Source organism: Triturus cristatus, chromosome 11, assembly GCF_964204655.1.
Source record: "Triturus cristatus chromosome 11, aTriCri1.1, whole genome shotgun sequence".
NCBI classification, from domain to species: Eukaryota; Metazoa; Chordata; class Amphibia; order Caudata; family Salamandridae; genus Triturus; species Triturus cristatus.
Window position 1 is genome coordinate 1,118,466,420 of NC_140594.1, and position 25,688 is coordinate 1,118,492,107.

Below are 25,688 nucleotides of genomic sequence, written 5' to 3' on the forward strand. Positions count from 1 at the left end.
TGTGTACCAGTCTCTGTTATGCTAAGAAAATATCTACCTGTCAGAAGCAGAGTATCCCCTAATTAAGGCAGAGGTAAAGCCTACTTGAAGGACCCTTCAGTGCTGGATATCTCGTAGACAGATATGTGGGCGTCAGTCACTCCACAAGTTTAGAGTAACTGCTGCCTGGACTCTGAGGCAAGGTATGAGGCATATGTTTCAGCAAGGAATTCATCTGTAATTAGTGGTTTAGCAGAATGACTAGATTCATTTTTGTTTCAGACACTCCTCCATAGTCTACATTATTACTTGAGGGATCTGTCTGTAGATGAGGAAGCAGGAAACAGACTACAATAGGGCAAGGTACTTGGCCTTGGAAATGAGGCTTTTGGTTGATCAATACTTTATCATTGTGGTGATTTCCCCTCTGAGGACTATGCTTGATGCTAATATTTTTGATACAGTTTCTTTATGCTTTTGCTTCAGCTGCTTCTTCCATGTGTTGTGTAAATATTTAATGTAGAACCAACATCCGAGTTGTAGGAGGCACTTTTTGGATAGTTACATCTTTGACCTGCGATGGATGCACATTCACTGCTTCACAGCTCTGTGAATTAATTCAGGTATTACATGAGCTGGTGCCTGTCTTAGGGCATTTAACATTTTCCAGATCTAGTCACCTGTGTACATTTCTCTCAACAGGGAACCTTTGCATATCTAATCTGTGAGAAAAAGGAGTAAAAATCAGAAAACAAGTTGCTACGGGCACGTAACCTGTTCAGCAATAAATTGTTGCAGGAAGACTTCGACCTAGTTGAGACATTCCAGTTTTCATAAACTGTTCCTGCATTATGGGAATTCCTGAACTCTTCAGAATCCCCCACTTCTTAGCGGGGAATGGCACAGATCTTATATGTGTGTGGCTGCAGTATAGACCCTGACATGTAGTCCATGTTGATATCCTTCACCCCCTCTGGGATCCTGAAGGTGAAGGCCTTTAGCAGGCTGGTGAAGAAGATGAAGAGCTCAGTCCTGGCCAGCTGCTCCCCCAGGCACATTCGATGTCCTGTTAAAACACAACCAGTGAATTAAGTAATTATTCTTCAGTGTAATATGGAAGAAGCAATCTACCTAACATTATGGGCTGAAGGACAACATGAAAGAAGTGCAAGAAATGATTATGTACAATTTTCACATTCTAAAGATCTAAAAGCAGCTTAATTTTAAATGTCCAATCTTGGACCCAAATACTGCAAATTAGCGGCCTACACCTTCCCACCTAAATGCAGTTGTGGGGAAAACCAGGATTTTGAATTGTGCAGCAGGCTGTGCTTTAGAACCTACCTGTGGTCTCACATAGCCAAGAGGAACTCAACATTGAAAGGCATTTCTGACTGTTTCCATTGGTTCAAGAGATTTTTGGAAATCGTCCGTTAGTCCCAGTTATCAGCCATCAGCCCACAGGAAGCCACATATCCCAGAAGAACCAAAATACTTTGAGTTGAAATGGCCTATTTGGAGATAAGTGCCTGTGAAGACCCAGTACTCCAGGGCAACAAAAGAAACATATCTGTGACTCAACATTTTTAAAGTGAATGGCCCCTGGAGAGGACCTATTCATTCCCACCTATCTAGAGCTGAGTGAAGCAACAGGTGCTGAGACACATTCTCGAACCACTGTGGGTTAACCCTGCCACAAAATTCTCATTCCGTGACTAACATTTGTGATAGATACTTCTAAAAGCAGAGTCCTCACCTTTAGAATATTCTGCAGGCGCCAGACTGGATTGTAAACATTCCAAAGGTAGCCCTGTGTGGCTCTACGTATGCTTCGCGTTTGCGTCCGAAGCGACGGAGCAATGCAGCACATTAGTGCCACCCCTCCATGCTGCCTCAGTTGCTTTCTTTCCTCGCCTTCGAACACAGATCTGGAGCTCTACTGCTTTCGATGACCCCCAAAAACTAAGTAAAGTGTGCCTAGGAATGATGCCACATCCTAAAATGACAGGCTTCAAACCATGCTGTGACTTTCGAAAATTGATGTTGATCACAGACCTGCACAATGTGTGTTTTGGTAATTTAGCTTGGGTGCACGTAGTGCGATGAGTGCCCTCTTATGCACCTGACTGTGATGTAGGACTGCAAAGCTGTAAATCCCCAGGATGAAATTACACAATTCCACCCTCGCTCTAAGTAGATGGTTCGGGCCAGCTCTAGAGGTCATTCCCGCGAGAAATCGTCTTCATGGTTGAAGTACTCAGGTAAGTGGGGAAAGGAGTTGGCCTAACGGCTAGGGCGGTCGACCTCAAATCTGGGGAACTGGGATTGAGTCTCGGCAATGATGCTGAACATCCTGTTATTCTGGGCAAATCACTTAATCGCCCCGTGCCTAACAAAAATGAATGTGTCCTCATGTAATGCAACTGGCGCTATGTAAAGCGCTCTGATACCCGATTCGGTCAAGTTTGTGCTATATACAACTCTGTCAAATAAAAAAAATAAAAAATAAGTTGGAGTCTAAGTGGAAGAAAATGAAGTGAGACTCAACCCCATCCCGCATTACTCTTGAAAAAAAGTAGTGAGGGTGTAAATGTGCCAACTAATGTTGATCTTTATCTCCATGGAGGAGACGATTCTGAAGTTGATCCCGATGTACCCCAGGTTCCCTGGTCCATCGGCAATACTCAGCAGGGTAAAGCCTTTAAGGAGGCCGTACTGCATATTTTGTGACACTCTTACACCTCCCTCTAGTGTGACTCAAGGAACAGGTTGCCAGTCAGAATATTTCTTCTCTTTGCCATCTGAACACCTTTGAACCCATCATGGTTTCAGCAAAGACTCCGGTACAGACTTCCATCCCTGTTCCAAGTCCCACTTCAATACATCCTTTATCAATGCCAGTGCTGATACCGCTGACACCGGAGGAGAATCCGGGACCAGCTCTGATGTCTAACCCAGAACCAGCAGCAACCCTACCATGACCAAGTTTGTGATTTGAATTTGCTACAGTGCATCTATTCTTCACATAACTTCAATCTTTTCCTATGCTACTACTACAGCAAGGGACCCCTCAAAGTGTTAGGTTTGAAAATTCCCATTCTTATTATATACTTATTCCGTGCCATAGTAGGTTAGCAGTGTGCGGCTAAATGAGGTTCTGTTTGCATTCATGTTATGAAACTCACTGAAATTTGGAAGAACATACATTTTAAATTACGCAGTATGGGTTAAACCTCTCTACAAATTAATCAAACCTGATTATAAAATCACAAATCGGACACAAAAACACACAGAAATTTAGCGTTCACTCCAAACAGACATGTTAGCAACGAAACACTTGCAAACACGCGTAAACGTACGCAACTTAGTGATCCGAATAATTCCGGGTCAATGCAGATTCACCTACTTAACTTTTAACAAAGGTGAAAAAGTACCAATTGCATACAAATCCCACTTGTATACACAAGCAGAAATGAAATTCACTTCTACAGAAAAAATTCTGACAGCAGTTCAAACCGCTGTAGCAAAAGAAAGAGCCCTAGGACAGGGGAAACGCATTATGGTTCTGACTCCTGTACCAGCCCTAGAGGCAGTTACAAAGGCTAGCATTCCAAATGCAAAAGCTTTACATCCGAGATGGATACAATGGGTTGATTCTCTTGCTGCAACTGATGTTGAATACGTTTTTGATCCATATTTGAAAATACAAGCATTCCTGCAATATGAACACGAATGTCCTCTGCCTACTGAAATTCTCCCTCTTGACCCGTACAAATTTATAATTTATACTGACGGATCTGCACAGCCCACCATGGGGAGTAAACAAGCTTACAGTGCAGCGTGTACTTTCGTTAAAGGTCGCATGCGAGATGGAAAATTCAGACCAATGGTCACAAAAACGCAATCTCTAGGAGATTGTACAGCTCAGCGAGCTGAACTACAAGCATTTAAGATGGCACTTGAAAATACGGATCACAAATTCCCCACACTCATAGTGTGCGATTCTTTTTACTGTGTCCAATCTTACAATGAATATTTACAGAATTGGATTCAAAATGGTTTCAAAAATGCAAAAGGTGGCACAATCAAGCACAAATTGCTTTGGGAACAAGTAGTTCAGTTGCGAAACGGACTACAGAACACTCACGTGATACACACGCTGAGTCACCAACGTGATGGCGTTCACGTTGAAGGGAATTCATTGGCTGACAAAGCCGCAACGGGGGCTGTTCAAATGGCTTCTGTAGCTGCAATCACTCGTTCAAAAACAAAAATAGACTGCAAAATAATGCTGGCTGTCAATGTCCAAATAACACACCAGAACATGGGCTTCTATTGGAATTCTCAAGGGCATATTATCAAGCCCATTATCGCCACTTTAGTGGCAGTTTTCTGCAGCTAAACCGGCGATAATTTTTAACGCCGTCCTTGATAATTTGCCCCTTCGTACTAAAAGCATGCTAATTATTGGTTTGCGAAGTAACAACATATATTCGGGGGTCCGTCCTGAACGCTAAAGAACTTATGGGCTGTCTACAATGTGCAGAGTTCTGTTACTGTTAGCAAGGAATACTCTTTATGTAAATACTATATATAAGGATGAAGTCCAACCTCGCTTTCTCCGTTCTCCCCCTCTATTATCATAAGGCACACCAATCAAGCTGCTCCTCTCCTGACATTCTGGAAGGAGTTTCAGACCTGCTCCTTCAAAGAACCCCTCATCTGTGTTTACTGCACCTCTGCCGTAACCTCAGTGTTTTCTGAACAATGAGTCCACTGCCTCTGATGAACGGTTGAGTATCCAGTACGTAACTTTACAACTAGGTTTACAAACCATAAGTTCTTGCCTATTTCTTTTACTTAATAAGTGCGAAAGGAAAGCCTAGTCTTCTTATCCAGCTGTGTGTTGCATTTAGTACTTGAAGGTCTCAGCCACCTTAATTTACATATCGTGCATTTGATTACATTCCTTTGCTTGTGGACATTCTTATCTTGCCATGTGAAGGAGAATTTGGAACTGGTTATGAAGGGTTTTGATACCTTTACGATGGACTAAGAAAGGAACTGAGCTTCTATTTTACTATATTTATTATGTGATAATTGTGTATCTATTTTATGTGGACCTCATTGGCTTTCCAAATCCTTAATAAATATTGAATTGAATTATTATACAGTGAGGTCGCAAAACCACAACATATAATAATCCACATTTCCTCACATGCTCCTATTTGAAATAATATTGATTTCTGGTTTTGCCCCTCTGTCCAGACTGCTTTATGGATGCATATAATTCATTCAGTAGTACTGCTAAGTATTCATTCTGGGTTTGTCAAGTAGACCAGTAGGTCCTCCGCATATAACAATTCTGCATGTTTGCACTCATATGTTGGATTGCCAAATTGTCTATAGCCTCATGTAGATTACATGCTGTTAGATCTGTCAACCTTAAGGTGGTTTTCCCCCAAACATATTGCCTTCACCATCCTATTTTTCAGAATTTGTTTTTGCTGGCATTAGGCCTGCTAACCAGTGCTAAAGTGCTTGTGCTCATTCCCTAAATCATGGTCAAATTAGCTTATACCTGTTCGGCATGTTTAATTTACTTATAAGTCCCTAGTAAAGTAATATACCATATACCTAGGGCCTGTAAAATAGATGCTACTACTGGGATTGCAGCACTTATTGTGCCACTCCCTTTAGTAGCCCCTATAAACATGTCCCAGATCTGCCATTGTAGCCTTGATGCATATTTAAACGGCCAAATCCACTTGCCAAATAAAACCCTTGCCATGCCTTAAAGTCGCCTTTTATTACATATAAGTCACCCCTGAGGTAAGACCTAGGTAACCCAATGGCAGGGTGCATTGTAATTTAAAGGCTGAACATGCACTTTTACGTTTTACATGTCCTGTTAGTGAAAAACTCACAAATTTGTTTTTCACCACTAAGAGGCCTACCTCTCCCACAGGATAACATTGGGTTTATGTTTATGGACTTATAAAGTGCATGGCTGCCCAAAGGCTTCCCAGCGTTGAAGAGAAGACGAAGTCAGGGAAAAGAAGTTATCGGGGGAAGATCCTTGCTTTTATTTTTTTCCTAAATATCAGTTCATCTCTTAGCAATCATGTTTCTTTAAGTAGGGAATTCCAAAGACTAGGAGTCAGGTGTGAGAAAGATCTTCCTCCCCATCTCGATTCCTTTATTCTTGTTCTCTTCATGAGTAGATCTGATGAAGATCTCAGAGATCTACCCAGAACATAAGGAGCGACAAGATTTCTTAGTAGGGCAGGACCCTTGTCATTCATGACTTTGTGGGCAATACATAGCAATTTTAAATTTGATCCTGGCTTGAATTGGAAGCTAATGCAGTGTTTTCAAAGCGGCTTTCGCTGAGTCTTGTCTTGGGGTGCCTAGGAGTATCCTGGCTGCGGCATTCTGAACCACCTGAAGTCTGTTCACTGACCAGAAAGAGGGAGTTTCCGTAGTCCAGCCGTGATATCACCAAGGCCTAAACCATGGGTCTCCATGCCTGTTCAGGGGTAAAATCTTTCGGGTCATGCTTAGTATTCCAAAACAGGTGGCTGCCAGTTTTGTGGCTTGTGTCTATGTAGAAAGACTGTTTTCTAACCCCATTCCCAGGTTTTTAATGGAGTTTTTGGGGACCGGTGGGGTGCCTAGTTCTGGAGGCCAACAGATGATGTTTCTGGGCACCAACTTATTTCCTCTCGTGAGTACATTGCATTCTGGGACTATATATATATATGTGTGTGTGTATTTTATTTTTAATTAATATCTTTAGTACATGTGTTTTTTAATGTTCCTATTCATTTTAATTTCTACATTTTTTAATGTTTTGTGTATTTATATATATTTAAATTACTTGCTTTCCAGATCCGGTAAACGATTTCACCGAACAAACTTGGACACAGACCCAGCGTAAGTGCTTAGATGATATATTTTACTCCTCTCATCGCCATGACGCGTTTCAGCTCGTCGAGCCTTGTTCACATATATAACTATGTACATGCTTTTTATATTAGTTAATTAAAAAAACGCAAACAAAACTTAATATAATGCAAAATATATATATTTAACAATAGTTATCTGTTATAGATATTGTCATGTCCTTTAGGCTAGTTCTGTCATGTATACCCCTTTTCACATACATTGTCCCATCCACACGACAATAACGGTTCTGAAATAGGTGACCTTTTACCTAGTAGCTTGCTCCTGTCTCTTCTACATCAGCTCTTAGTATTCGATCCCAATTCCTGTACCTGATGTACATAAACATGTCCTCACGCACTGCATAATCCTGTATAAGGGTCACCACTTTTTTTCATCCTTGGCCAACAGCCAGCTGTGCATGATCGCATTTGTTTGGAAAAACATTTATGATTGTTTTCAAAATAGTTATGACTGTTTTCAAAACATATCGATTCTAGAAGAAACCCGGAGTGACTACTCTATTATATAAGACTCTTAATCTTCCCTGCAAATTAGAGGAGAATTCCTTCCAAGCTGACACGGGGTCCTGCATGCTGAATCTTCGACACGCAGCGATCTGACATCCCTTGCGGGGTGTCATCCTTGAAGCAGAGATGGGGTCCTTCATTCTCACCATCAGGTGAGGGGGTTGGGTCTTCCCTAGGGGATTCTTGTCCATAGATACACACATATATATCTACACACATATACATGCTACACCTACATATCTAGGTTAGGTACACTTAGGCAAGTTACTTAGGGCACATTATAGGATTATGCAAATGCTAAACTTTTATCTGAACTGTTTACGTTCATCCTTTTAGCAGTATGGTAGAAATGTATATACTATTTACCATATTAGTACTTTCGATTTCTTTCGGATGTTTCTGTCTCCTGATTGTCGCAGCAAATATGTTTTACACAAGACTGACGCTAGACCAATAAATCCTTATTGAAAAGTCCTAATCGCCATCCTGTGCATTTTCTGAGAATAAGTAAGCACGATTGATTTACCGAAAAGTACTGTACTGTTTTCCACGACCCCTGAGGAATCGGGGTTGTCATGTTCAGTGGTTGCCAGAAATTTCCTACACCACTGTAGGATACAGGGGGTGGTAGTGGCACTGTAAGGCTAGCTGGTCTAATGGCTGACATATCCTGTGGGGGTGTCAGGAAGAGGTTTGGACACCAAGCCCTCAGTTTAGTCATCCAAAACTCTCAGGTCCTGGGGATTCCTAGGAACTATATGACAATATGTATATATAAACATACACACATATGTGTTTTTAAGTGTCTATGTCTACATAAGTATACATTTATTTTTCTCGTTAAATGTTACTTAGTTTTATGTAATATACTTTATATTATAGTTATGTAATAAAATATTTAAGTTTTACTATCTTATTTCAAACTGTGTATTTATTTTAAAAAGCTATTTATGTTATATTTTTTATTGAATATTTTTGTACTTACCTTTATAAGTATAGAAACATGATATTTATTTGAACGATATTTTTGACACAATATTTCTGTGCAATATTTGTGTGCTCAATATTCTGTCACTGAACCATCCATGAGGAACTGGGTCTGCCATATTTGATGGATGCCATTAAAATGGCGCCACTTATGCTATAGTGTTCCATCTGGTGCAATCAGGAGACCGCGCAGAATAGGGACATCATTTTGGATTGCTTTGGCTGTGCTATGGGATTTCAAATCCCATGGCTCAGATATGTCAAAGATACATGCAACACTTGACAAAATTACTTCGACTGGTCAATGTATGGTGAAAGACAAAAATAGGCTCAAAGAAGCTATTAGGGAACACCTTCTCAAGGAAAGAGAAGCCTGTGAATTGCAGAAACCTGCAAACAGAAAGTATGTGTTGGTACAAACCACCCTCAGCATGAAACCTTTCTTGGCCATGGTACCAAGAGGAAGGGACAGGGCTCTTCTTGCCAGGTTCAGGTTGGGACTGATCAGGTGCCAACTTTCTTTTCCTGTGGGCCATCTCAACCCAGAGGAAATTCTGATCCGTTCCTTCGATGAACATTCTCTGCAAACTCCCATTTCACCTTCTTTTGCAGGTTGTATACAGTTATGCTACGATGTTTTGGCCCCCCTGTTGAGAACTACCTCAATTTCCTGACACATCCTGGCCCTTCTGTAGTTACAGACCCTCCCAAACCCCAAGGTTTGCCTTGGTGTGGTCACCTTCCTTAAACATAGTTTACAGCTTAGGCAATCTTTAATGTTTTAACTGATTTATGTTTTGCACTGTGTGCCCCAGGTTTTCTGTTCTGTTTTTATCTTATTAATGGTAATGTGTTTTTAATTTCCAGTATGCACTTTACATTTATGTTTGCTTAATTTTTATGTATTTTGCTGTATTATTGGAGCGTTATAGTGCCAGCATTCGTCCTGATTGCCATAGTGCTTTTATTTGATGGTATTTCCTGTTATCAGTAGGAGGAATTCATGCTTTCATGGATTATCATCTTAAATTGAAATAAAGCTAAGGTAAAGTAAAGTGTCCAACAACACTATTGATATGTCTTGCTCACAGCTTTCTGGATCTTATATTACACTAGCCAAGCATGTGCTGTTCAGTGCTGTTCTCCTCCTGGTAGGAAGCCATTCTGGTCCATGTGAACAAGGCTCCCGATCATTCCATTTAGCCACAACACATGGACCTTACCCAGTATCTTGTCCTTGCTAAGCATAGACAGTGGCCTTTAAGACATACAGTCATACTGATCCTTCCTAAGTTTCAAAGGTACTACTAATACAGCCTAATGCATTGACTTAGGCAGCTCTCCCTTTCCTAGAACCTCCTGGTATACCATTAACAGTCTTTCCACCAAGATACCTACATGTGTCCAGTGTATCAGTCTTCTGGGAGAATATCTACCCCCCGGAGTCTTGTCAGTGTGTAGTTCTTTTATGTCAATTTGTATTTCCTGTAGTCAAGTTGGCTTTCTGCTCTTGCATCAATCATGGCAATCCTCATGTGTGCAATATCGGTTATGTTACATCTGTGTCCTGACAAGGGTGTGTGTTTGTATAGTTGTTTATAAAATGCAAGGAAGGCCTCATTTATACTGCTGTGTGTGTTCACTACTGTGCCAAGCTTATTTCTTATTGCTGTAAATGTTGTCGCCCTGTCCCCTTCTCAACAGCCAAACTAACAGTTTACCCACTCTGTCTCCCTCTGTGTGTAGTAACTGTTGTAATGTTATACCTTGTAGCAGCTGCCTCTGTCTCTCATATTTTCCAGTATGTTTTTTTTCGTGTCATGTACTGTTCTTATGTCACTACATCCCTGTGCAGGTGTTTCTTTTTCACATCCCATTCTTTTTTTGCCGCAGAAATTTCTATTTATCTTTTCCTCATGATGTGCTTGCCATTTATTCATGTAGTGTATTACTTCATTCATTCCATCCAACTCCATGACCCTCATACTGGCTGCATTTGTATTGTGTTCAAAATACATTTCTATTTTCATGTACAGTGAAGGTATTACAGTTTGCAGGGATGCCGTTGACAATCTCCACCGTGGTACCGCCCGACTGCAAGGAAAGGTGTTTATTATGAATATGTTGTGGTGTGCCCTTGCCTTGTATTAAGATCACAAACCTGTCTTGGGTCTAGTCAGGCTTGCTTGTAGAACCTTAGCTCAACCCTGGGTAGCTGTGGCTTCGAGCAGTCAGGCTTAACCAAAGGAACAAGTGTAAATCATTTAGAATACCGAATTCAGCTGATCAAGAAAGAAACACAAAGGGGCCGATTCCAATCCTGGAAAAAGGCTGTACAAATCGTTGTATGGAGCGTTTTTCCCGAACAACTCTTCCCCGGTAAACTCTTCTTACAACCTAGGAAGTACGATTCGTACAGATAGCCTCTTTCCATACAAATCGTACAAAAGACCATACAGCTAAAATAAACCAACGATTCTGATCCGGAACAGCTTGCACGCGACGTCTGTATGTATTTAAGCAGCGGTTTCCAGCCCAGCAAGTACAATTCGTCCCTACGGCACTCCGTACAGCTCTTTTCTTATGGGAGCCAAAAACAGCTGTAAAAGCAGAGTCCCCAGGGGTACGAGTCGTACAGGCATACACCCCCGTGTGTTGTGTATGTACGGTGCGTATCCCAACATCGCATACCCCAACATCGCATATGTACTGTGCGTACCCCCAACATCGCGTACCCCAACATCACGTACCCCAACATCGCATACCCCAACATCGCGTATGTACGCACCGTACATACGCGATGTTGGGGTACGCAATGTTGGGGTACGCGATGTTGGGGTACGCACAGTACATACGCAATGTTGGGGGTGTATGCCTGTACGACTCTTACCCCTGTACGACTCGCACCCCGGGAACAACTTTTCCCGGGATACGAGTCATACAAAGTTCGCTTCGTAGCGGGTAATGGCATTCCCCGTGTACAGGACGTTTTCCGTACAAATCGTAAATCGGAAAGCCGGTCCGGATCGTACTAGTACGGTTGGACTGCATTTTTACAATTTGTACGGAAAAGTGTCCGGGTCCGTCTTGTACAACTTTTCCCGATCCGATTTGTAAGGATCGGGCCGATCCGTACAAATCGGATCGAGAAAAGTTGTATTTTTCCCGTACGAATCGTACTTCACGGGTCGGGTGGGACTTGTACGATTTGTATGGAAAAATTTACCGATACGAGTCGGACGGGAAAAAAAAAGACAGGATCGGAATCGGCCCCAAAATGAAAGAAATCCAACTTCAATTTATAAAAAGTAGATCTTATTTTTAGGATTGGTCACCAAATTACCTGCCGGGCATTTCCCAGTCACTTGATAACTCATATCCCAAAAATAGGACATTGAGGTGGGCAATTTTTGATTTTTTAAAGTTTCATTTGTAGCCCTCAGCGACGAACCACAGAATTATGTTGTTCACCCTGCGCAACTGATCCAAAAATTAATTGTCCATCAGATAAATATCATCTACAGAGGACAATGCCTCCTCATCACAATTTTGAAGTAATTTTGAAGTAACTCTGATACTCTTGCTGAGATCAACCCGGGGCTTTTCTTATACCTTTGGGGCAGTCTACAAAATTGTCATTGAAAGCCTAGGGTGGAAAATGCTGTCAAATATCTGCTTGCAGGCGGTATATTTTGGCAAAAGAATCCATTTGAGCTATCTAGTGTTGTTTTGTATTTCTTCCTCGCAATGTTATACATTAATGCAGCACTGTGTGTACTCTGTACAGCAAATGTTTTTGTGCATGTGTTCAAATGCCTGTAGTCTAAAACTAGAGAGTATGAATTATTGTGTTTCATTACATGAAACAAAGGATCATTCATGGAAGAGGTGCAATTTTCAATCACACCTTAGTATTCAAGTTGCATGTGTTCAAATGCCTGTAGTCTAAAACTAGAGAATATGAATTATTGTGTTTTATTACGTGAAACAAAGGATCATTCATGGAAAAGATGCAATTTTCAATCACACCTTGGTTTTCAAGTTGATCTGTGATCTCCCTGACTTGTTTCTTTGCCCACTTCTGCACGTATGTAGGTATTTGTGACTCTGGAATGAGGTCGGAGAAGGCTGGTAATATTACGTCTTCCCCTTTAGGTCAGTCCATAACAAACATCGGTGGCCAATCTTTTTTTAGCTAACAGGATATTGTATCCAAATGTTAGGTTCTCCCAAAAGACACCTTTCACTTTCCTGGTTATGTCCCCTCCATTTGGAGCATTATTTCGTGTGAACAATGTGGGACACTTACCCTTGTATCAGGTGTTTCCACTGTGAAATGTTCATTCAACACTGCTGTCACCAGAAATTCCATCAGGTTTTCACTAGCTATTGTTACTTCTACTGCACTGTCTAGCATAGTCAGAGCCCATTCCCCATTCAATAATTGAGTCCTCAGTATCCTGGGCATTTCTTATTTTAAGGCCAGCTACTTTCTTCTTTTTAAACTGAGGTTTAGATTTGGGTTTATCTTCTTGTTTGATAATGTAGTCTGAAGTGCAATGTGTCTACCTTGGTTTTACTCGCTCTTCTGATCTGTGTTCTGACCGTCTTTCTGCTCCTAGTTTTTTGATGAGCCCTGAAAGGAATGAGAGGAATGTGTATCAGTATCCTGATACCTGTCAGGCTTTTTATGTTATCATGGTTCCTAAAGTTGTATTTCTACCAGAGGACTCCTGTTGGGGAGACACCCCTTGATGTTGATGCATTCTGCTTATTATTTTTTGATTGTTTGTTATCCTATTCCTTTTTTGAAGAATCGAGTGCTTGCTTTGAGTTATCCTTCACAGAATTTCTGTATAGTTTTATTATATCTTTGTAAAGTGGACATAAGTCTGCTGCCGTTAATGTATCAATTCCTGAATGCGGTGTGTAAGCAGCTAGGACCGGCCAACTTGCTCGGTCTCTGCTTAGCGGACTGAGTCTCACTTTTTCTGTGGTATTAGGGAGGATGCCTTTAAACCAATTTATATGTTCTTGGTAAGTTAACGGTACATCTTTTTCCTCGATTGTATTTGTTAGGTGTCTCATCTGGAATGTAAGTGTGAAACAAATGTGTGTGTGCATCTACATGCGTGAATTTAATCCAAGAATAGAATACCTCTGTCCTGAATGCCTTGTGAGCCTTAATCATGAAGGTAACAGTCCCACCTAATGGTGGAACTCCATAATGTAATCATTTCATAGTAAGTGCATGTCTGCAATTTTCTGACATGTTAAGAGCACCTTCCTTCTCTGCCTCCTCCGTGCCAGTGCCACTCGTGCCAGCGTATCCATGGTTAGGCATCACAGGAGGAAGTTTTTAAGGACAAGAGATAACATTTTGCACAATTTGGGGAAATCCTTCAAGCTTGAACAAACCTTCAGCCAATACGTAGGATATGCATACTCAGCTGTGGCAGATTATTCCCTTCCCACTCTAGACGTCTCTGGGTAAATGTGAGTAGGTCTCTGAGAAAGCACAACTGAACTACTCAGATTTGACCATTAAATAAGAACCAAACCAACGTTGGGTGCCATATCATGCAGTTCCTATAAATCTCTATTGGATCTGCGCGTTTAGACAACATAGGCTATGGAATTGGTGTCCAGACTGATTCCAGACACCCCCAAAGGACATGTTCGCCTGTAGACCAGCTATCTCACAGTGCCACTATAAGCCCCTCAACCTTATCAAGGAGTGAATAGTTTCTGGCAACTATCAAACATGACAACCCTGACCCCTCAGGGATCGTGGAAATAGTACATCACTTTTCCCTCAATCACTCGTGCTCACTTAGTCTCAGAGAGATACACAGAATAAACGATGGAACGTTTCCAATAAGCATTTATTGAACCAGCAACAATCATTAGACAGAAACAGATGAATAAGATTGCGAGCACCAGCAAAGTAAATAAAAGATAGCATTCTACCATGGTCCTAAAACAGTGAATATATGCAGGCATATAGATACATGGAAGTAATTATGCATACTCCTACGATGCAAGCCCTATCTAGACTGGAAAAGGTATATGACAGCAGACTGTGTGGTTTAAAATATTACTTCAAGGTTTGCTAGTCAACGTGAAGTCATAGACTCTGTAGAAACAGCACGAGCACTATTCTATTTTGACAAAATTGCTTATTCTCAAAAACAATATTCCCTCAAATTATTTCCTCCATGTGTGACAATAAAGGTACTCAATGCACTGCAGTTAAGCTGTGTGCACTGAAGAAAAGCAACAACCTAATTAATATGTGAGCATGTGCAGTATGCAAGCTACCAAAATTAGCCGCTTAGTAAGGGTGCCATGGACCCTAATGCAAATGAGAAAATGCTCCCCTTATCTCTGGGTTGGTATTATAAAACACCCATTACAGGGGCGCAGTGGGCGCCTCACACCCCTGGCCATGGGTGCCATAGCATCTTGTACCCTAATACAGTTCCCCTTTATTTAATATCTCCATGTCACACTTATCTCCTCCTTGCACCTTTTCTTATCCCTATCCACTACCATTCAATCTCCCATATTTGTCCCTATCTTCTTCCTCCCTTGTTTTAGTTTTATTCCTCTCTCCTTGCTCCTCCTTACCCTCCCCACTTTTCTTTTTTTTTATTTCTACTCTGCTCCTCTTCTCCCTCATCCTGTCTCCTCTCTTCAATCTACGCCCTATAATTCTGTCTCTCACAGGCTCCTTCTAATCTCCCTGTTCACTCTCTTTCCAAACCTACTCTATAAAATCTATATCTTGAATATGCTTCTCTCTCACCCACCTGATTTCTAACCCTGGGCAGAGTTCGTGAAGTTGCACTACGCGAAACTCTGTGAAGTGGAAAAACAACTCCGCCGCGCTACGCGGTGCTACGCAAGCAGTGGAGTGCGATAGAAAAATACAGTTTGCTGTGATTATCAGTGCTGGATGCTTGTCCGCACCGAGCAATGATCACAAACGGCACCATACACAGCGCAAGCGGATGCTGCTTTCCTTTCTTCCGCTTAAGTAAATTTACTCGAGCGTCACCTTTCTCAACGCGAACGGGCAGTTTCTCAATGTGAGCAGTCGCGAGCATATGCGACCACTCGCAATGAGAACGGGAGTTAGATTTTCCTCGTTCAGGCTCGCCAACTTGACCTTGAAGAATGTGAGCGAGGAAAAAAGCTCAGCTCCGCGTTCGGAACTCCGCAAATTCCACAAGCGGGGCGAAGTTCACCGCCCAGGCTTACTCATTTCTCTTCTTGTCTCCGACCTTTTTTGTCACGTCTTGGTCTACCTATCTTCTTTTGGTTGTTTTATTGTCCTTTTCTTCCTTATTCCTTTCCCTCCTTTTTCTTTCCTTTCTACATTTAATGCCCCTTTCCTTCTTTTCCCTCCATATCTTGCTTATTCACGTGTTCCTTTCTCTGTCTCACTTCCATAGCTCATTCTCTCTCCATATGTGCCTCCTTTTCTCTCTTCACTCACATCATCACTTTCATTTGCACTCCCATATCTTCTTTCCTCTCCATCTTTCTATTCTTTTTCTCCATACCTTTCTATTATCTGTTCTTTCTTTCCAATCCCCAAACTTATCTTTTCTCCTTTTCTCTACTCTCCCATCTTTCTTTCCATTCTGACTTTACTATCTCCTTGTTCATTTTCCAACGTTACTGTAGTGTCTAGCTAGGCACGCTCTAGCGTTCCACCTGTGATGTAAGACACACTTTACACACACCCACTACAGGCGTCACCAGTCAGGTGATCCTGCCAATAAAAGGGGCCGGGCGCTCGAGCCCTGGGCCAGTTACTGTACCACCATACCATGTGTCCGTGTCCCTCATTCATCCGGCCGTAGGCCTGAGGCCCGAAACACCACACTGGCGACGAAGGTGGGATGTGCCTGTGCGTGCAGCAGCCCAGCAGATGGGAGAAAAGGGGAGAGAGCTGCCGTGTGAAAGGCAACCCCTGTGAGAAGGCGCGCCGCCCGCCTAAAGGCCTGCGGGGCATGTGAAGAGCCCCCGCATCTGAACAATGTGAAAGCCCGTGGGGCATGAGGTGAGCCCGCGCGGGTGCAGTGAGAGAGGCCCTGGAGAGACACTGGCGGTGACTCCAGCGCGCACCCTATGGAAAGAGACGACAACACCAACTCCAGTTCCCGCCCCCGAGTAGCGTATGAAGTGAGTGAAGCTGCGGCGGCGCGTTGGAGAAAGAGGAGATAGCGCCGGGTCAGCAGCATGAGAGCACCCGGGAGTGATGATGGCCCGCAGAGAAAAGACTGAGCAGGCCGGCCTTGCAGCATGTGTAGAGCTGCCGAGGCCTGGCAGACTGATGCCGAGTGAGTGTCGGCCAATAACGAAAGCGGAGCCCACCCGCAGCAACACAAGTCCCCCACACAGCCCGGCAAGCGTGAGGGTGCCAATAACGAAAGCGGAGCTCACCCGCAGTGCGGCCGAGCAGGCAAAGTGACTGCCTTCTCCGCGAGTGTGAGCAGCACCGGGAGGCCAGCCAAAGGGGAGAAGAAGCCGCAAGGTGAAAGCGGCAGTGAAGAGAGTCTCGTAGGGAATACCGCACGTGCAGCGTTAGAGGCGTTATGAGGGCAGCTGTGCAGCAGGCAACGAGGGCCCTGATTATAGTTAATTAAATACATTTAAAAAAAAAAAAAAAAAATTTGACTTACTGGGGAAACTAAGGAAACCTCCTGTGAACTTTCGGTAGCCTCTCGGGTGTCCCGGGAGAGGGGCCATCTGGGGGTGCCCGCTTAGGAGGCAGCGTGTGTAACACCATTAGGAGTCCCGAGGCAGGCCCGTGTGAGTCGGGGATAGATCCAGAAGAATCCACGAGCCTGCATTGCTGAGAACCTGCTGAAGCGTGTGCGTCGTGAAATAAAGAAGACACTGCCATCGTGTGGCCATTCATAGTATTGCACACATGAAAGATGGGCATTGTGCAGAAGGATCAGCTTTGCAACGGAGGAAGTGCCAGCAACTCGGATGTTACAAAGGTTGATGAAATCAGAGAGGGAGGACTGACTGGGGTATCCTGCACTCAGAGCCACAGATTGAGGGGCAGGCAGCACCTACCACGAGCCGTCTGCAAGTGCTCCCCCTGTTTGCAACAACGCTTGTGCACAAGACAATAGCCCAAAGCAGCAAGCCACTGAAGGGACGGAAGGCCACAATCAGAAGCGTGCCAAAGCGATGCGACTGCAGAGATAAGAAGGACAGAATTGAAGAAGACCCCGAGGAGGGCAGAATTGAAGAAGACCCCGAAGAGGGCAGAATTGAAGAAGACCCCGAAGAGGGCAGAATTGAAGAAGACCCCGAAGAGGGCAGAATTGAAGAAGACCCGAGGAGGGCAGAATTGAAGAAGACCCCGAGGAGGGCAGAATTGAAGAGGACCCCGAAGAGGGCAGAATTGAAGAAGACCCCGAAGAGGGCAGAATTGAAGAAGACCCCGAAGAGGTCAGAATTGAAGAAGACCCCGAAGAGGGCAGAATTGAAGAAGACCCAGAGGAGGGCAGAATTGAAGAAGACCCCGAAGAGGGCAGAATTGAGGAAGAGAGGAAGTACAAGTCCTACTGACAGGACAGACCTGAGACAGGCCCACAGGGAAGGTGAAACTGTCTGGACGACGACGCGGCCAGCGAGGTGTCCATGTGACGTCAACATGAGACGTCTGGCAGGATATCACCTCCACGTGGGATCCTGATCGAAGGGAGGAGAAGAGAGTGGCATAACGCCAGCCACTCCACGAAAGGAGAAGGAACAGCAACTAAGTGCCACAGGGCAGATAACCATCACGGGCGAGCAGGAGAAAAGGAACAGAGCGACAGGGCAGAGGGCTCATATCACCACAATATGAGCGCCCCCGAGACACCAGACAGCCACTCGCCAGACCGACGTCCCGGGAGACAGCCCACGGAGAAGTACCAAACGCAAGCCGCAACTAGCGTGAAGCGAGTATCTCTCCAAGGCCTCCCCGCCCGACTAGTCAGTCCCAAACATCGGCGGCCCGAGTCACATGACATCCCTGCATCTCACCGCAGATGCCACGGGTGACGGACAGTCTCAGCAAGTAGTCAGTCCCAAACATCGGCGGCCCGAGTCACATGACATCCCTGCATCTCACCGCAGATGCCACGGGTGACGGACAGTCTCAGCAAGATAAAGGCAAAATGCGAAGCCCTTCCAGTCCTCGCTTCACAAGATCAGACCGCCGCCTGCGGCCCAACTGAAGAACAATCACCGGAGTTCCACGAGGCGAGCCACCCAGGACCAGTCTGTGTGCCACTGTTAACCTGCAGCAACCCGAAGTAGAGCACACTCATGGTCCACACGGCTCCAGGGCAGCCCAGCGGGAAGACTCTCCAGGAGACTCCAATGGGAGAAGAGTGTGAGTGAGAGAGGCAAACTGGAAGTAGCTTGGCGATCAGAAGCAAAGAAGACCATCAACCACGCCGCCTCCAGATAAAGGCTTCACATACAGAGATCTTCCAGAGTCGACCTCACCACAGCTCTCAATGCACCGATGCTGGACCTTCATACAGGGACTTCGATGCTGCGAGACCCGAACGGCCTAAACACCTTGCCACGGACAACAAAAACATCATGACCATGCCGTCCAAGGCCCCAGCACCGCCTGGCTGATGGCCTGAATAAACTGATTCAGTACTATCCGTTGTTTGTTTATTTTGTTCCAGGTTGGACTGTTATGTTTTCTTTTCATTAAAGGTGGGGGGGGATGTAGTGTCTAGCTAGGCACGCTCTAGCGTTCCACCTGTGATGTAAGACACACTTTACACACACCCACTACAGGCGTCACCAGTCAGGTGATCCTGCCAATAAAAGGGGCCGGGCGCTCGAGCCCTGGGCCAGTTACTGTACCACCATACCATGTGTCCGTGTCCCTCATTCATCCGGCCGTAGGCCTGAGGCCCGAAACACCACAGTTACCTCTCCTCTTCCTTTATTCTCTGTACTTCACATCGCAACCTCACCCCTCAACTCTTTCTTTCCTTAATATCTTGTCTCCACAGTTGACCTCTTCCCTTCAACCTCTTTCTATCCACCTCTTTTTAATTTCATCCTTCTGTTTTTCTTAATTTCTGCTGCCTTTTCACCTCGTCCATCAGCTTTCACCCTGTCTCCTTGTCCTCTTTTACACTCTATGACAAGGTCCTGCACAACCCACTGAATGAATGTTTGGCCTCTGCTCCGCTGTATCCTCTGTTTTGAGTTTTACCTGTGCATGCCTGGGACCGGTTTTATTCTCTGTTTGAATGACTCTTCCCTAACCCTCCCAGAGCAAAAGACCACACAGAGGTAAACCCAGGGAGACACTTCACAAATTTTTTTGCAAAATCAGGGCAGTCTTTGGTTGCTTGTGTTCTGGTTCAGGAAGAAAAGGGCCTGGCAGTTTGTGCTTGACTGTTCCTATTGGAGCAGAGTCAAGACTGATTTACATATGGCTGGGTCCAAACTGAGTTGGTCTGGTGGCCAAAACAACAATGGTTTGGAATGCTACCGCGTGTGATTTCCAGTGGTTAGACAGCCCAGAAAACACCGCTCTCTGAGTCAGGCATAACAGTGGAGCAAATTTTAAAAGTCTCCATATTTTTCAAACTTTGTATGTGTGTTGCACTGTGCTGCACAAACACAGTGGGACAAGTTGAAAAGAATATTTTTGGCACTAGAAGGGTCCCCTTCAAGTACAAATCCTATGCTTGATTGAACCCTCACACCCTTGTACTAAGGTCAGGGCCACTGGAATTACGCACAGTTGTGGCCCTTTCCACGTAACTATGGATTTGCCACGTGTGCCAAATAATTCATCATCTACTGCATAATCTTCAGATTTTAAATCCCAAAAATTGTTTCTAGCTTGAATGTATCAAAAGGTACTAAAACTGTGACTATCTTTATTGCTGCAAAGTGGAAGACCTTTCGCAAAGGTTAACCAGTCACCTTTCTGTTGCTAATTGTTGTATTTGGGTGTTAAATTGGTACTAATGGGGGGGGTGTGGCTTACACCCAAAGAGTATGGCGGTGTCCGTGTAGGGCTCCGGAGTCCAGGGGAGAGGAGACGAGCTCCGAGTGCTGACAGCGCCAAACTGAACGAAGAAATGCTTATCTGAAGTGCGGCTCACCTTCGTGCATCCTCGTCCGCCACTCCTCAAAGCAGCTGAAAAGCGTTTTCAGTGTTAATCGCCCGGCGGCGAGGTTGATTTTACCGCGACCGCATTTTGGAATGCTCTTCGCACTACAGTCATTCCTCCTCAACTTACAGAGGTATTCAATATATAAACGGTACTTTTTTGACATGGTCGCCTGAGCGACCTTTGACCCTGCCACCAGGTAGGCCGCTCCCCTCACCGCCACGCAGCCCCCTGTGTGCTCCTGCTCGCTGCCGCTCGTAAGCACTGTGTCCTGACTGCTGCTTCTCTGCCTGGGCCCCCTTGCCCTCCGTGACCACTGTGCCCGTTGTTCCGTGCTTTCCCCTTGATTTTGCTTGTGCCCCTGCCACCTTTTGCCTTCTGTGACCACTGTGCCCGTTGTTCCGTGCTTTACCCTTGATTTTGCTTGTGCCCCTGCCACCTTTTGCCTTCTGTGCCCTTTTTTCCGTGCTGTACCCTTGATTTTGTTGTGCCCCTGCCACCTTTTGCCTTCTGTGACCACTGTGCCCATCTTTTTTCCTTAGGACCTCCTCTCCTCTGTCCCGCTGCCTCCGTGTCCCCCGCTGCTCCTTTCCCGCTGCTGCGTCCCTGCGGCCCCGCCCCCTCGTTTCCCATTGGCCGCCCCGCTCCCACCTCCCAGCTGCTCCTCCCTCCCTCTCCCCCTTATATGGAGGCCGCGCAGCGGTAGAGAGAGCGACCTTTGACCTTGCCACCAGGTAGGTCGCTCCCCTCACCGCCACGCAGCCCCCTGTGTGCTCCTGCTCGCTGCCGCTCGTAAGCACTGTGTCCTGACTGCTGCTTCTCTGCCTTGGCCCCCTTGCCCTCTGTGACCACTGTGCCCGTTGTTACGTGCTTTCCCCTTGATTTTGCTTGTGCCCCTGCCACCTTTTGCCTTCTGTGACCACTGTGCCCGTTGTTCCGCGCTTTACCCTTGATTTTGCTTGTGCCCCTGCCACCTTTTGCCTTCTGTGCCCTGTGTTCCATGCTGTACCCTTGATTTTGTTGTGCCCCTGCCACCTTTTGCCTTCTGTGACCACTGTGCCCATCTTTTTTCCTTAGGACCCCCTCTCCTCTGTCCCGCTTCCTCCGTGTCCACCGCTGCTCCTTTCCCGCCGCTGCGTCCCTGCGGCCCCACCCCCTCGTTTCCCATTGGCCGCCCCGCTCCCACCTCCCAGCTGCTCCTCGCTCCCTCTCCCCCTCATATGGAGGCCGCGCAGCGGGCGCGCCGCTGGCGTAAAGGCGCGCCTAAGGCAAGCACGTCTGCGCTCGTCCACGCCTGGACCGCGCCCAGCGCCAGACCCCCTGGCCCCCGAAAAAGCCAGCCAACACGACAGACATACGACGCCGCCACCCTCATTGCACTCAACACTGGCCGGAACCCCACCTGCTACCGAGCCACCCCGAGACGCACCCACGGACCCTTCACCTGCCAAGCCTGCAAATTCACCTGCCTCCAGACCTGCACCGCACCCGCCAAGCCGAGCACCAGCAACAACCACCTCAAGTGCATCCTGCTCAACACCCGCTCCGTCCACAAGCACGCCATCGAACTCTGGGACCTGCTCGACGCAACAGCACCGGACGTCGCCATCGTACACAAGAACACCATCCGCATCTCGACCAACTCCGATGAAACCTTCACCGCCGCCGAACACCTCCACTTCCAGATACACACCGACCCCAAAACCACCCTCAGAGGCACCCTCATCTACAGACCCCCTGGACCACGCACACAATTCAGCGAAGACTTTACAGACTTCATCAGCCCGCACACCCTTCCCTCCGTTGACTACATCCTCCTAGGGGACCTCAACTTCCACCTGGAAAACAACAATGACAGAAACACCACCACCCTTCTGGACAGCCTCCCCAACCTTGGACTAAAGCAACTGGTGAACACCCCCACCCACTACGCCGGCCACACGCTTGACCCCGTCTTCTCATCCAGCGAACACATATCCTTCAGCCACTCCACCGGACTCCACTGGACTGACCACAGCTGCGTCCACTTCAGCTTCAGAAGAACCACGAACCACCACCACCCGCAACAGGTTCCTCACCGGAGCTGGAGCAAGATCACCACCGAGCAGCTCACCGCCTCCCTCAGCCAGAACCCTCCCACCAGCACATCGGACCCCAACGAAGCCGCCAGCAACCTCACCAAGTGGCTGACCGCCTGCACCGATGACCTCGCACCACTAAAGATCCCTCCCAGCAGACCCGGCAGCAAGAAAACCCCCTGGTTCACTGACGAACTCAAGGACTCCAAGAAGAACCGCCGCACCCTCGAGAAAGCCTGGCGGCTAGACCAGACCACAGACAACAGGACCGCCCTCAAGCACGCCACCCGCAAACACCATCAGCTGATCCGCGCCACCAAGAAAACAGCACTCAAAGAACGACTGGACAACAACGCCCATGACAGCAAGGAACTCTTCAGCATCGTCAAAGAGTTCTCCAACCCCAGCGCCGGAAACAACGACATCACTCCCTCGCAAGACCTCTGCAACTCACTCGCCTCGTTCTTCCACCGCAAGATCGCCGACATACACAACAGCTTCAACGCACACACCACGCACCCTACCACCAAACCAACACCCGCCACCACCACCCTCGACAACTGGACCCCGATCAGCACCGAAGACACCACCCACATGATGAACACCATCCCCTCCGGATCCCCCACCGACCCCTGCCCCCACCACGTCTTCAACAAGGCCGACGCCATCATCGCACCCCACCTCCGGGACATCATCAACACCTCCTTCCACACCGCCACCTTCCCGGAGAGCTGGAAGCACGCCGAGCTTAGCGCCCTCCTGAAGAAACCAACGGCGGACCCCACTGACCTCAAGAACTACCGTCCCATCTCGCTCCTTCCATTTCCTGCCAAAGTCATCGAGAAGACCGTCAACAGACAGCTCGCCGCCTTCCTCGAGACGAACGGATCCCTCGACCCCTCGCAGTCCGGGTTCCGGGCCAACCACAGCACCGAGACCGCCCTGATCGCAGCAACCGACGACATCAGATCCGTGATCGACAACGGGGAAACAGCGGCCCTCATCCTCCTGGACCTCTCTGCTGCATTCGACACGGTCTGCCACCGCACCCTAGTGCAGCGCCTCAGCAACATCGGAATCCGAGAGAAGGCACTGGAGTGGATCATCTCGTTCCTCGCCGGAAGAACCCAGAGAGTCCGCCTCCCCCCGTTCAGATCCGAGGCCACCGAAGTCATCTGCGGCGTACCACAAGGATCATCACTCAGCCCAACCCTCTTCAACATCTACATGAGCCCCCTCGCAGCCATCGTACGCCAACACAACCTCAACATCATCTCCTACGCTGACGACACCCAACTGATCCTCTCCCTCAACAAGGACCCCGCCACCGCCAGAGCCAGCCTACACAAAGGGATGAAAGACGTCGCCGAGTGGATGAAGAACAGCCGCCTGAAACTGAACTCAGACAAGACGGAAGTCCTCATCCTGGACTCATCCCCCTCCGCCTGGGACGATTCCTGGTGGCCCCCTGCCCTGGGCACCACTCCCAAACCAACGGACCACGCGCGCAACCTGGGCTTCATCCTGGACTCCTCCCTCTCGATGACCAGACAAGTCAACGCCGTCTCCTCATCATGCTTCAACACCCTGCGCATGCTCTGTAAGATCTTCAGATGGATCCCCACAGAAACCAGGAAGACCGTTACCCAGGCACTCGTCACCAGCCATCTGGACTACGGGAACACCCTCTACGCCGGAACCACTGCCAAACTTCAAAAAAGACTCCAACGCATCCAGAACGCCTCCGCACGACTCATCCTGGACATCCCCCGACACAGCCACATCACCGGACACCTGAGAGACCTGCACTGGCTCCCCGTCAGCAAGAGAATCACGTTCAGACTCCTCACCCACGCACACAAGGCCCTCCACGACCTGGGCCCCAAGTACCTCAACGACCGCATGACCTTCTACACACCCACCCGCCAGCTACGATCGACCAGCCATGCCCTCTCCACCGTACCACGCATCCGCAGAGCCACCGCCGGAGGACGATCCTTCTCCTACCTGCAGCCAAGACTTGGAATTCCCTCCCCATCCACCTTCGGCTAACCCAAGACCATCTCTCCTTCAGGAAGCAGCTCAAGACCTGGCTGTTCGAGCAGTAACGTACCCCTCCCCCCCAGCGCCTTGAGACCCTTCCGGGTGAGTAGCGCGCTTTACAAATGTCGTGATTGATTGATCAATGGTTCTCTTTGTGCCCTATGGCAACCCTCATCAGCAGAATGGATTGCAGCGCAATACCTTCATTTTACCTCACTATTTGTAGCCTCTGAGGTAATATTGAGCAGCCGCCATTTTGTGAGACTTTTTTTTTTCAATACTGGATTGCTGATTCCCTCACATACAGAATGAGATAATTACTGAACTTAATGACATTATTTGTGTAGAGGCTAACTGATAGTGCTATAAATCTATGTGAGGAGCACATAATCTTCAAGAGGATGGATTAATAATATATTTGTGGATAAGGGCGCAGATGATAAATACAGAAAGTATATCACATATCTGCTTCCCAGCTGAATATACTGCACTTTTACACTTTTTGAGGGCACTTGTCAATGGAAATTATACACCCTTGCAGTGTGAATCTTCTTCATTCGCCATTTTTGTCATTGTTACATGCTCTGTGAGGGCTAACTTGTGCTAACCTCTCACCCATTCCATAAATTGATGGGAAGGATAAAAGGAAATTTTTGCAGTACCTCTAAGCCTAAATGTTCTTTTATTAAGAATTCCAAACTATTTTCAGAACTTTCTAGACTTGAGGATTCAGGTGTGCTTCAAACGGAGGATTATTCCATAACAATGGACTCCATAGCAGTTCTCTCAAGAAAAGCAAATGTAAAACGCTTAAAAAAGGACCCTCCCTCACCAGCAAAACCACCCTCTCCAGTCTCCATGGAATTATTGCTACAGGAAATAAGAGCACTCAGACCTTTTGTAGAAGAAACTAACTCCAAATTACAAATTCTTTCCGTCAATTGGTCCCTTCTCTA

General features: G+C 46.5%; 1 protein-coding gene across 1 annotated transcript in view; it reads right to left on the bottom strand.

Moving 5' to 3' along the window:
• Positions 1-436: 436 nt before the first annotated feature.
• The window catches only part of LOC146786144 (cytochrome P450 2J4-like), a 215,413-nt gene continuing 190,161 nt past the window's right edge, over positions 437-25,688 (bottom strand). Inside the window, exon 9 of the mRNA XM_085635648.1 lies at positions 437-1,045. Within this exon, the coding sequence (XP_085491774.1) occupies positions 867-1,045 (179 nt within the window). The 3' untranslated portion in view covers positions 437-866. The remainder of the gene's footprint in view (positions 1,046-25,688) is intronic.